Below are 12626 nucleotides of genomic sequence, written 5' to 3'. Positions count from 1 at the left end.
TATAATTAATATGGATTTTAGAATTAAGATAGTTGCAATATGTAAGAACTTTTTGAAGCCTAGGATGAGATTTTAAAATTTTGGTGGTAATAATATTTTTAGTTTAATTATATGCCACATTTCACAAGAGATCTTCTTTATGTTAAGATGTGGGAGATCAATAGAATAAAATACAAGAATCATTTTCTTCTTTTGTAATTAGTTATTTTATATTATTTCATGGACTGTTGAGTGGTGATTATGCTTGTAGCTATTGTTATTCTAATTAAAAACAAAAGGTATAGTTGAATTTGTATGCTAGGTTTAAAGGACAGACAGATTGAATCGATCGAAGTAAATGAAAAATAATTAGAGTCTTGATCAATCTGGAATTGTAGTTACCCTTATGTCAGGGTGTTGGACATCACTTGTCGGAAAATTATACCGTATATACAAGTAAAATAATAAACAAAGTGGTTAAATAGCATATTTTGGACTCCCTTGACACAACAATATGATGTAGCCTAGTGGTTTCAGACACTCTTGAAAGAGTGTTCGAATCTCACTAGTAATAACTCTTTTTTTTCACTTTTTAGGAAGAGCAGACTCACTTTAGCACTTGAACACTCTTCTTGAAATTTTTGACTCCGCCACTGAATTGGATGTACAAGAAAATGACAAAGCTAATTGAAATTAGAATATAATAATGAGAAAGTCAAATTTGATGTCCTCGAACATGAAGATTGAACCCCTCTAACATGATATCCTTAAATGTTTTTCTTAATAGGTGTTTATTGTCTCACAAATTCAGTTATATACTAAACGTAATTTTTGATCTATTTATTTAAAGTAATTAAATTCCAAAAATATACTTATGTGGTCGTCAAGGAGCAAGACTTGTATTTTTAGTTGGGAAAAGCCAAACTTGGTGTTTAGATTTGACATTGTCTTTGTTTGAACAAATCAGTCACTTGACTTTCTCATTTACTCCCATTTTCATGAGGTTTTAGTTTTCAAACTTTGAATTATTTGAGGTTGATTATATAAATTTATTGCGTTCTTAAATAATTCATCATGATAATAAGACTACTTTTGTATAAAACTCAACTTGTTTATTGGTTGAGATAAATTAATGTCATATATTTAATTAATAAATTTATGTGTTTATATATTTTTTTGTTATAATAGACACTTTTATCATTAAAATCTATATTTTGAAAAAATTTCAAAAATAAAAACTACATATATAATCGCATTTTCAGGTTTACGCCCTTATGAGTTATGTCTATTTTTTTTATAACAATATTTATGCATTTTTATATATTATTATAATAAATTGTTTACACATCTATGTAAGTAATGTATTTATTTTGTATAAATATAAAATATATAATAATGTATAAAAATAAATTTACTTTGTATTAAGTGTAAAACATGTCTTTTGTAAATTTCAAATAATATATATATATTACTCTCTGTCCCAATTTATGTGAGCACGTGTGAAATTTTGAGAGTCAATCAAAATTTCAATATGTTTTTTAAATATTTTATGTTGTTAATGATTGTGATTTATAATATTATTTTTTTGTAATTTTTAAATATATATAACATACTTAAAAGGAAAGTAAGACATACATTGAACAAAAAAATGTGTTAAATATAAATAGAAGAAATTGAAGTAGAAGGACAAATCAGAGAATTCACTTACTGATCCTTAACGCCCAATGTATGTTACTTTATTTGTCTCAATTTATGTGGCTATCTTCTTATTTTTAAATAGTTTAAGTTGTTAATTATTGTAATTTACAATACTTTATTTTTACGTACTTTTTAAATAACATGTTACCACATATGTCTCAATTTATACATTATAAAATTTATATAGTAAATAATTTTGTTGATATATTTTTGAAATATTCTAAGTTGTTAATTGTTATAATTTTATATAATAGTCTTTTTCGTAATTTAAATATCTAACATATTAAAAATAAAAGTAAGACATATAAATTGAAACAGAATTACTAAAATATAAATAGCAAAATGAAGTTTTATCACTAAAGTAGGAACAGATAATATGTGAGGAGCAGGGAGCTTGTCACCAAGCTACTCTCAGCTGGAAATCTATCGATTTCTTCCAATTCAAAATAATATTAAATTTAAGCAGAAGGCAACAACTTAAGCTAACAAATACAACATTTAACAAGACATAAATCGATGAAACAAAGATGGAAAGACGCAAGTCAGTAAGGGCTCTCTAAATTCGACTGGAAAAAGTTTCGGCTGAAAGGGAAAAACCTAACACATGCAGTGGCGGATGTAGAGTGTGTCCAGGGGGTCGAAAAAAAAATTACACTAAATATATAAGATCAATTTTTTTGTGTACGTGTAGAACCCCCTGAGCATATATATCAAAGGAGTAGCTCAATGGTTTATGGGGTTCAGGATTTCGCCTATATGTGAGCTTTGGGTCACAAGTTCGATTCCAGGCAACAACATTTTTTTTATTTGAATCCCTGGATAGAATTCCTGTCTCCGCCACTAAACACATGAAATGAACAAACCAAAGACAGAAGGTATACCTTTTTTTCGTTCGTAGGAGGGAATTTCTGAAGAGTTGATTTCACCACCAAATGAATCTGTTGTTTTTTCAAGAAAATTAGGAGAAACTTTCCAGAACAACCAATGCAGAAGAAGGAAGATACAAAACATATGTGGTTGCAGATGGAAGTACGAAACAGGTGGCAACGCAAGAAAGAGGGGAAAAGGGGAGATTACCAGCTTGCTCTTTTGAATATCCACAAGGTAAAATGACAAGAATACCCTTTTGAGTGTCCAAAGAAAGCCTTAGGAGAAATGACAGGAATACCCCTAAGGATGTCAAGAAAGTCTCTCTTATCAAGAAGAATAATGATTTTATATCGAAATATTTTATTTTATTCTAGAATTAATAAATCACAACACGTTACTTATTATTTTGATATTTTCTTTCAATTCAAATTAATAAACCAAAACGCCCAATTCTTGGCCAAAAATGAAAATTCAACTCAGAAGGAGGCCAAAGTAGAAAAGTAAAGTCAAAGTCGACACTTCTTCTTCCCACCTTCCCCTGTTTTCTCCACCTCCACAACAATGGCACACAACTCATAAATCCACACCAAATACCTCATTCTTCTTCACCCATTTCCTCCAAAAATGAGACTACTATTCATACTTTTCACCATTCTTATCATCACCATAGAAGCTGCAGATATTCTTCCTAATTCTACCCTTTCAGCTTCCAACCCAAACTCCAAATGGTCATCTCCAAACAACACCTTCTCTCTTTCCTTCCTACAGCTCGACCCCACAAACCAGAGTTCCTATTTTGCTGCTATTTCTTACAACAATATACCCATATGGAAAGCCGGCGCCGATACCGTTAACGGTGGAGCAGTTGATATCTCTGGTGAACTACGGTTCCTCTCTAACGGTGACCTTCAGCTCATAAGTGGGTCTTCTGGTTCTGTTGTTTGGAGTTCAGGAACTGTAAATCGTGGTGTTTCTTCAGCTTCTCTTGATGATAATGGAAATTTTCGTCTCAAAAACGGTACGGTATCGAACATTTGGTCTACTTTTGATAACCCAACTGATACTATTGTTCCTGGACAGAATTTCACTAATAATCATGTTTTGAGATCTGGGTTGTATTCTTTTAGCCTTATGAATAATGGGAACTTGTCACTTTTGTGGAATGGTTCTATAGTGTATTATAATTCTGGGTTGAATTCTTCTGTAAATGTTAACTTGTCTTCGCCTAGTTTGGGAATGCAGCCTATTGGGATTCTTTCACTTTCTGATCCTAGTCTTTTGAACCCTGTGAATGTTGTTTATAGTAGTGATTATGCTGATGAAGGGAACATTTTAAGGTTTTTCAAGCTGGATAATGATGGAAATCTTAGGATTTATAGTTCTACACAGGGTAGTGGGACTCAAAATGTGAGATGGGCTGCTTTAACTGATCAGTGTCAGGTTTTTGGTTATTGTGGGAATTTCGGGGTTTGTAGTTATAATGAAACTGATCCAACTTGTGGATGTCCTTCGCAGAATTTTGAGCTTACTGATCCGAATGATAGTCGAAAAGGGTGTAGGAGGATAGTTGAACTTAGTAATTGTCCTTCCAATGCAACTATGTTGCAATTGGATAATGCTAAGTTCTTGACTTATCCTCCGGAATTATCTGAGCAGATTTTTTCTGCTGGTATTTCAGCATGTAGGTTTAACTGTCTTGTTAATGGTGCTTGTGTTGCTTCGACTTCTTTAGCAGATGGCACGGGGATGTGTTATATTAAACAGCCAAATTTTGTTAGTGGCTATCAGGCGCCGACCCTTCCTAGCACTTCATTTCTTAAGATATGTGGGCCTGCAATGCCTAATCCTACTGCAGTTTCAGACACTGTTCAGGAGAAGAATGGAGGGAGGGTTCCTGGCTGGGTTGTCGCAGTTGTGGTTGTGGCTAGTGTTTTGGGTTTGATCCTGTTGGAGGGTGGTTTGTGGTGTTGGTGCTTTAGGAACAGTTCTAAATTTGCATCACTGTCATCTCAATATGCACTTCTTGAATATGCCTCTGGTGCCCCTGTGCAGTTCACATTCAATCAGCTTCAGCGGGCAACCAAGGGGTTTAAGGAGAAGCTTGGTGCAGGAGGATTTGGGGCTGTTTATCGGGCAGTTCTGGCTAATAGGGCTGTTGCTGCAGTAAAGCAGCTGGAAGGAATTGAGCAAGGAGAGAAGCAGTTCAGAATGGAGGTTGCTACTATTAGTAGCACACACCATTTGAATTTGGTGAGATTAATTGGGTTTTGTTCTGAAGGGCGCCACAGGCTACTGGTCTATGAGTTCATGAAAAATGGTTCTCTTGATAAGTTCCTCTTTTCAGAAGATCATTCATCGGGAAGGCTTTTGAACTGGGAGCAACGGTATAATATTGCTTTGGGGACGGCAAGAGGTATCACATACCTTCACGAGGAATGCCGAGATTGTATAGTTCATTGTGACATAAAGCCTGAGAACATACTATTGGATGAGAACTACGTTGCCAAAGTATCAGATTTTGGCCTCGCCAAGCTCATTAACCCGAAGGACCACAGACATAGAACCTTGACAAGTCATGTGAGGGGTACTAGAGGATACTTGGCTCCCGAGTGGCTGGCCAATCTTCCTATAACTTCCAAATCTGATGTGTACAGTTATGGTATGGTATTACTGGAAATAGTGAGTGGTAAAAGGAACTTCGAAGTCTCTGAGGAGACTAACCAGAAGAAGTGCTCTTTGTGGGCATATGAAGAATTTGAAAGGGGTAATATGGAGGCCATTATGGACAAAAAGCTTTCCAATCAGGAGATGGATATGGAACAAGTTATGCGAGCAATTCAGGTGAGCTTCTGGTGCATTCAAGAGCAACCATCTCAAAGGCCAACGATGGGCAAGGTGGTTCAGATGTTAGAAGGCGTTTTTGAGATTGATCGGCCACCAGCACCTAAGGCTACTGAAGGGTCCTTTGCTGGAACCAGCTTAAACACCAGTAGCACAAGCGGTCTCTCCACCTTTGCAGCCTCGGCCCCAGCTCCCTCTTCATCATCATCATTCCAAACGGCAGGATTCCAGTCTTCAGCTTCTGCAAAGAATGTCGATAGGCAATCATCATCACTTCTACACTCCGAAATTAAGTGAGTCTAAACCATACACTTTAGATTCCCTACAAGAACTGATGGGAGGTTTAGTATCTCAAAGATCATTGTTTGACTTGTGTCTTACAATTCATATTGTATAATAGATAGGGTTTGCATATATATTGATATGTTTCATATTAGAAAATACCACTCACTTATTTTCCATATCCTATTATTCACCAGAATTCGACGACTCTGTCCTGTCCTGTTTGTGGTGCTTGTCCCATTTCTTTTGATAATGAAGCTAGGGGTGTGCATCAGTCTGGTTCGATTTTATGTATTATTAGTTCGATTTATCGATTTTCGGGTTGGGGATGATTTGGTCAGGGGGTTGATGTGAACTAGAAACATGGCTATAAAATAATTTGCTTGTAGAATTGTAATGTCAACTTAGGGCCACCACTAATTGACTATTATCAGTAGCTTGTGATATTTTAGAGGCAGGGGTCCCAGTCTCAACATTAAACTAGCTCATATTTTGGTAGGCTTTCATTTTCAATAATTTTATGTGCTGATTTTGCTTAAATGGGAACTTAGGTGTCATTTGGTTTGCAGAATTAATTACCTTAGGAGTTAGGATTGTATTCTTGGAATTATAATTCCTGCATTAATTTATGACATTTGAGAGATGAGATAAAATAATAATACCAAGTTAGATGAGATAAGATATGATATTCATAATTAAGTTTGGGACAAATTTATATTGTGTTTGGTTGAAGGTATAATTCCGAATTAATTTATACCTCTAACTGTACAAAGTATAAATTTTATCTCAAACTTAATTTTTAATTTCACTTTATCCTATGAACCAATCTGGATGACATTAATGCAATAATTTTCCTAATAGGAAATAAAAACGTAAAACACATATTTTCTGCAAAATTCTATTATTATTAAAAAAAAAATATTTTCCTACAAAGGAATATGAGGAAAGGATCCTGTGATGCTTTGTTAGCGATCCTTTCCCCCACTGAAGTGAGACTTGGAACTGACTTCAAATCCCCCTTTCATAATTAACTTTTAATATACAATGTCAAAAGGTTAATTCACATCTAATTTTGTGTACAAAGCAGTGTTTTAAAAAAACAGTTTTAGGACTTGTCACCCCGGGCGGGACACTGATAAAATGTCTAGAGGTTCGCATGTGGGATTTAGTTATGTGAGATTTATGTTTTAAGTGTCCAATGGTATGCCTTAAACTAGTTCAACACTCGCTTAACAATTCTTACTCAAACTATGTGTCAAATTCCTATGTTAACACTAGGGAAAAAGAACAAATATACCCCCGAACTATTATAAATGGTATGTAACATGCTTTTGGGACATTGATGCCCTCCAAAAATTAGAGCATATATACCCTTCATACTAATTAAAAGAAAAATTGACCAATACAGAGATAAGATTTATGTGGTTAATTCTTCCATACGTGTTGACAAACTCAACAATTATAAGTATTCTGTAGAATTACGCAACTTGAAAAACATACTGAAATTTGATGAGATATAGTTTCTTGAGAAAAATATCAGTAGCTAAGAGTTGTAAGAAATGAGTGATGAAGCAACATCCCTGATGGATCTTCCATCTCCAATCTTGTTACAAATTCTCTCTACATTACCTCCTACCTCACTATTATACGTCAAAAGCATCTCCAAATCTTTTCTAAATCTAACCTTAGATTCTGAATTTTTAAAACTGTCACGTTCAGCATCTCCAGCCAGCATCATCATCCACCAATACAACTCTAATAGGACCAACACCTTAAAGTTCTTGAAATTCGTAGTCGATAACTTTGATCATGATCCAATTGGTGACCTTGATCTACAACTTTACTTTCCTGTTGATCAATTTTTCCTCGTTGGATCGGTTCATGGTTTTGTTTGTTTTAATTACTTTTTCGGTGATGTTGATAGTATCTACATCCTCAATCCAACAACAAGAGAATATATCATCCTTCCTGAGCCACAACGAGTAAGAAAGTGGCCTAATATAGTCAGGTATGGCTTCGGTTTTGATCCTGTTAGGTTCGAGTACAAAGTGGTTAGAATTTACCAAGAGGAAATTCGCGATGATGATTTTCGTTATTACAAGTCTGAAGCTCAAGTTTACATAATTGGGAAAGGGTATTGGAGAAGTTGTGCAGGGCATGTCATGTTCTGGTTTGGATGTTGGGTAGAGGGGGTGAAACTATATGGAAAACTTCATTGGTTGGTTTCTGATGCTAATCGAAATGAGTTAGTATGTTCGTTTAATTTGGAGAATGAGTTGTTTGAAACATTCTCAACTGCTCCAGGGTACACTAAGGAAAATTGCCCAAATTTACGAAGTTTGGGAGCTTTTGGACGTTGTTTATGTGTGTGTGATAATAATGTAGATACTCAGTTTGAGGTACGGGTGATGAAAGAATACGGAGTTACTGATTCATGGGTTAAACAGATTGTGATAAACATTTCTCCTGAATGCAACAATTATTGGTTGTGCTATGAAATGATTAATCTGTTGAAAGTTTTTGAGGATGGAGAGGTGTTGTTCTTGTGGCGCGATGATTTCTTGTTCTTGCACCATCCTGTGAAGAAAACTCTGAAAAGGCTTGATTTCTGTGATGGGAACTTTGTGGCATCTGTCTATGTATCAAGCTCTTTCTCTCTCAAGAATTTTGAAGCAGAGGTTGTGAAAGTCTTTTAGATACATACATATATTGTACTACTAGACATGCCAAAAGCAAAAAAAATCTGGTAGTAACAACTGCAATAAACAAGAATATATGCATTCAAAATGTCTATACTGAACATCGAGTGCGTGGACAATTCGAGCAACATTGAAAAAAAGAGTTGGAATTTTCAGAAAATAACAAAGTAAGGCTGAGAGAGAAATACTGCAATGCAATCAAAGGAAAATATTTTGATCGATAGTGAAAAGGTAATGTAATGAATGAGTTTTGCTTGTAAGTTGTTAATATTCTCTCCTTATTTGATCCATAGTCAAAGACAGATGTGTCAATTTGGTACTCTTATTATTTTAAATTACAAAAATTCCCAAATATATCACTGAGTTTTCAGAAAAAAACTGAACCGAAGTGCCTATTGGTGCCACTTTGAGAAGATGGAGTGAGTAACTCAATCCCAAAATTAGCTCATGAATCTTGGGATTAACTTAATCCTAAAAATTATGTGTTAATAATTAGGTTCATTTATATGACTGCACTAAATCGAAGAGCCCATTGGTGCCAGTTGTGAAGATGGATTTTGGGTATAACTTAATCTCAAAGTCACTTTTCAAAACTCTTGAGATTATAATATGGGGTTCAACAATAAATTGAAATTATTTTGACGGTCCCTGATACCAAGTAAATATATATTTTGAGCAACTCAAATTCAAATGCTAACTCATAAGAAGAAATTTTGTCTAAATCCATATAACGAGATCAATTTTTCATCCCTTTTTTCGATGTTGTACTTCTTAACACCACTTACCGGAACCTAAATAAGCCACACAAAAATAAAAGTGACCAAAATAAGTCACTATTCTAGTAAGTAACTAAAATAGGCTTAGTGGAAGAAAAAAATTCGTTTTATGCAATATTTCAAATGTTTTCCGTTAGTCTCATAACGTGTATATTTTAATATATAACAAAACTATTTTTTACACTTTGTAAAGTGGAAGTTTTTCTTACACTTTATAAAGGGGAAGAAAAAATTATGTTTTATAAAGAGGAATATTTTTCACGTTTTGCATTAAATTGTATCTCTTTTATGAAACTTTTGCAGTGTTTGTCATACAATTATATTGATTTGACATATCATAAAAACGAAAAAAATTATTACATTATGTATTTTTATTTTTTTATTTTGAAAACTCCTCCAAGCTCTATTTAAGGACGTTCAAACATTGCTATTTTTCTTCATTTCAATCACAAGAAGATGTCTTTTGAATTAAAAGTTAGGATTTCGATTTATTGGGATGACGAAATTATACATGACGGAAATACCGTTTATTATAAGTGTCATCCCAAATAGATGCAAAATATTAAATTAATGTCCGATATCATAAATTTCTTTCATCAATTTATAAAAGAATGAGTATAAATAGTATTGATTATAATTTGATTATGTCGAAAAATACACCACTTCATTTTTATCACAAGGACAAGTAAATTTTGGAGAGTGAATTATCTATAATGACGAATTGTTAACCGACTTTTTGAGGGTTCAAATTGACTACATAGATCAAATCAAGTTAACCATACTTAAATTTATGTTAGGAAGGAGCCTAAGACTAGTCAACAACGTTCTCCTATAAGAATACCTGAAAAATATTTCTCTTTGTAAAACAGATTTTTTTTCTTCCACTTAATAGAGTGTAAGAAAAACTTTCACTTTACAAAGTGTTAAAAATAATTTTATTATATATTAAAATATACATATTATGAGACTAACGAAAAACATTTTGAATATTGCATAAAACAAAATTTTTTTCTTCCACTATGCCTATTTTAATTACTTACTAAAATAATAACTTGTTTTGATCACTTTTATCTTTTTGTGGCTAATTTAAATTTCAGACTCCCTCAAAAATCACTAGAATTAATAATGGGGGACAAGTTCTCATGCTGTTGACTGAGTCAGACAAATAACTTGAAATTTGATACAAATACAGATATTTTATCTCAAATATTGCCACATAACCCATCTAGATTCTTCCATGGAACAGTTTTTGTGCATATAACAAGGAAAACTCACAGTGAAAAAGTGGAAAGTTATTTGGTTGAGAACCAAACAACTTTTCCAGCAAAGAAAAAGTTAGCCCAGAAAACAAAAAAATTGAGGCAAAACAGAGAGTTTAGGAATTTTGTTAACAAGGGTGGTTGCCCCTCTCTTGTTTAGCCAATGATTTCTTTTTTCCCAAAAAAAGAAGAAGCAACAACCCTTGGATTCATGTTAATTTCTGGGAAATTACTGGATCATTGAAATGGCAAATATACATATACTACTATATTCCCTCAACTTGCCAATAATCTGGTCTTTTTTTGTCTCTGTTACTCTCTGCATGTATGTTGGTTGATTTTGCATAAAAATAGAGGCGGTGATGATGATTTCTTTGAATTCTGGGCTAACTGGATCGGTGATGGAGACTATCCGATCCGTATCTTGGCTAGGCAAATCACCTGAGAACTGGTGATTTTGCAGCCATGGCGTGGTCGCCTCTCTTTCGACCGATCTCTTTGCAGATCTGAGCCTCTAAATCATCCAAAACTTTGTTTTCCTATGTCTGTTTCTCTGTTTAGAATTAGGACTGTAGGTACTAGGCAGGGGTGTTCCCAGATTAATTTGGGTCGATTATTGGTTAAAATTAAAAATTAAATTAGTTGTTAAATTTATATGTTTATTGGTTTGTGTTAATGGTTTTAGTTGGGTTTGGTTCAGTTATTAATCATACACAAGAAATTAAAAAATGATTCATTTAAAAGAGGTAAGATACCAATAATTTATTAAAAACGGAAAATAGTTGAAAACAACCAACTTTATAGAACTTTCAAGTCTTTTAGTTATAACTTATTTTAATTTTTTTTTTAATATTTGGTTAAACACTTTCAAAAATTAAAAATTGACTTAAAAATATGTTTGATCAAATTTTAAGTCAATTCAACATCCATTAATGAATGAGTTTTGCTTGTAATTAAGTTGCTAATACATTGACAATTTAATAGTCTCTTTATTTCAAATATGCTTGCGCTTGTACAAGTTTGACCGGAAAATTCTTTCACAAGTATTGACCAACTCGACAATTGTAGAATTGATTAAAAAAACATACTATTGAATAATGGTCTTATGTTTGAATATACTTAAATACAACAATTTAATCACCAAGCCACTTTGCTATAATAAACGCTTTAAAAAGCAAAACATTAGTGCTAAGATTTGTAAGAAATGAGTGAAGAAGCAACATCCCTGATGGATCTTCCATCTCCAATCTTGTTACAAATTCTATCTAAATTACCTCCTACCACACTCTTATACGTCAAAAGCGTCTCCAAATCTTTTCTAAATCTAACCTTAGATTCCGAAATTTACAAAAACTGTCACGTTCAGTTTCAATATATGAAGTTACATGATATAGTCTAAATTCATTTGTTTTTGTTAACAATTTCTCTTGTGATGTAGATATATGCTTCTGAATATCTTTTTCCAAAATTTAGAAAATTGTCACGATTTGTTTTAATGCTCAAGACAAAAGAATGACTTTATTTATCAATGATACTTATGTGATTTAGACTCTTAGAAAGTTTTCTTCAAAATAGTTAGACTATGTAAACATTGCCCTTTTGTTTAACTTATTTACTATTTCTTAAATATTTCAGTATTTTAGACAAAGAAAAGTTCATATGTCTTGTAATAACGTCAGTCTAAGTTTGTATTAGTTTAATTTTTATTATTTATTTAATAGCTAATTTTATGAGATAAATATTTTTATTAATGCAAATATATATTTATTAGTTCACCTGCTTGCATACAGTCCCCTGGAAATTGTAAACACATATTTTACACCACTAATCAACTTTGTTTCTCAACGTGAAGCATTACTTATACAGCCTATTATTGGTTCACCTGCTCATATACAGTACCCTGGCAATTTCAAACACATACTTTACATATATATGTTACTTCTAACCTTAGTTTAGCCGCACTTTACATCTTAATGATACCCTCTTTTATGCATCAAATCCCTGCCTAATCATGTTGATTTCGACAATTTGTCGCCCTCATCAATGGTACTAATACACAATAACGCCTAGAATTAACATTGCCGCCCAATGGTAGTCATCAAGCTCCAGCCCACATGACGACTGAAATTGAACTAGCAAAATGGAATGTACCGATAAACAAGTTACAAAAACAGTCCGTTAATTCGGTGATGAGAGTCTTAGTGATTTGAAGGGGTTCAATA

General features: G+C 33.2%; 2 protein-coding genes across 2 annotated transcripts; both read left to right on the top strand.

Moving 5' to 3' along the window:
* Positions 1–3007: 3007 nt before the first annotated feature.
* Positions 3008–5927, top strand: LOC102597427 (G-type lectin S-receptor-like serine/threonine-protein kinase At1g34300). Its single transcript, XM_006351120.2, has one exon. It carries the CDS (start codon positions 3172–3174, stop codon positions 5683–5685), a length of 2514 nt encoding a protein of 837 aa, XP_006351182.1. The 5' UTR covers positions 3008–3171; the 3' UTR covers positions 5686–5927.
* A 1302-nt stretch (positions 5928–7229) lies between these two features.
* LOC102597100 (F-box/kelch-repeat protein At3g06240-like) lies at positions 7230–8366 on the top strand. Its single transcript, XM_006351119.2, has one exon. It carries the CDS (start codon positions 7230–7232, stop codon positions 8364–8366), a length of 1137 nt encoding a protein of 378 aa, XP_006351181.1.
* Positions 8367–12626: the final 4260 nt, after the last annotated feature.

The sequence above is a fragment of the Solanum tuberosum genome, unplaced genomic scaffold (assembly GCF_000226075.1).
Source record: "Solanum tuberosum cultivar DM 1-3 516 R44 unplaced genomic scaffold, SolTub_3.0 scf00133, whole genome shotgun sequence".
Lineage (NCBI taxonomy): Eukaryota > Viridiplantae > Streptophyta > Magnoliopsida > Solanales > Solanaceae > Solanum > Solanum tuberosum.
Note: the sequence above shows the minus strand (reverse complement) of the source record. Positions and strands in the feature narration are given on the sequence as shown.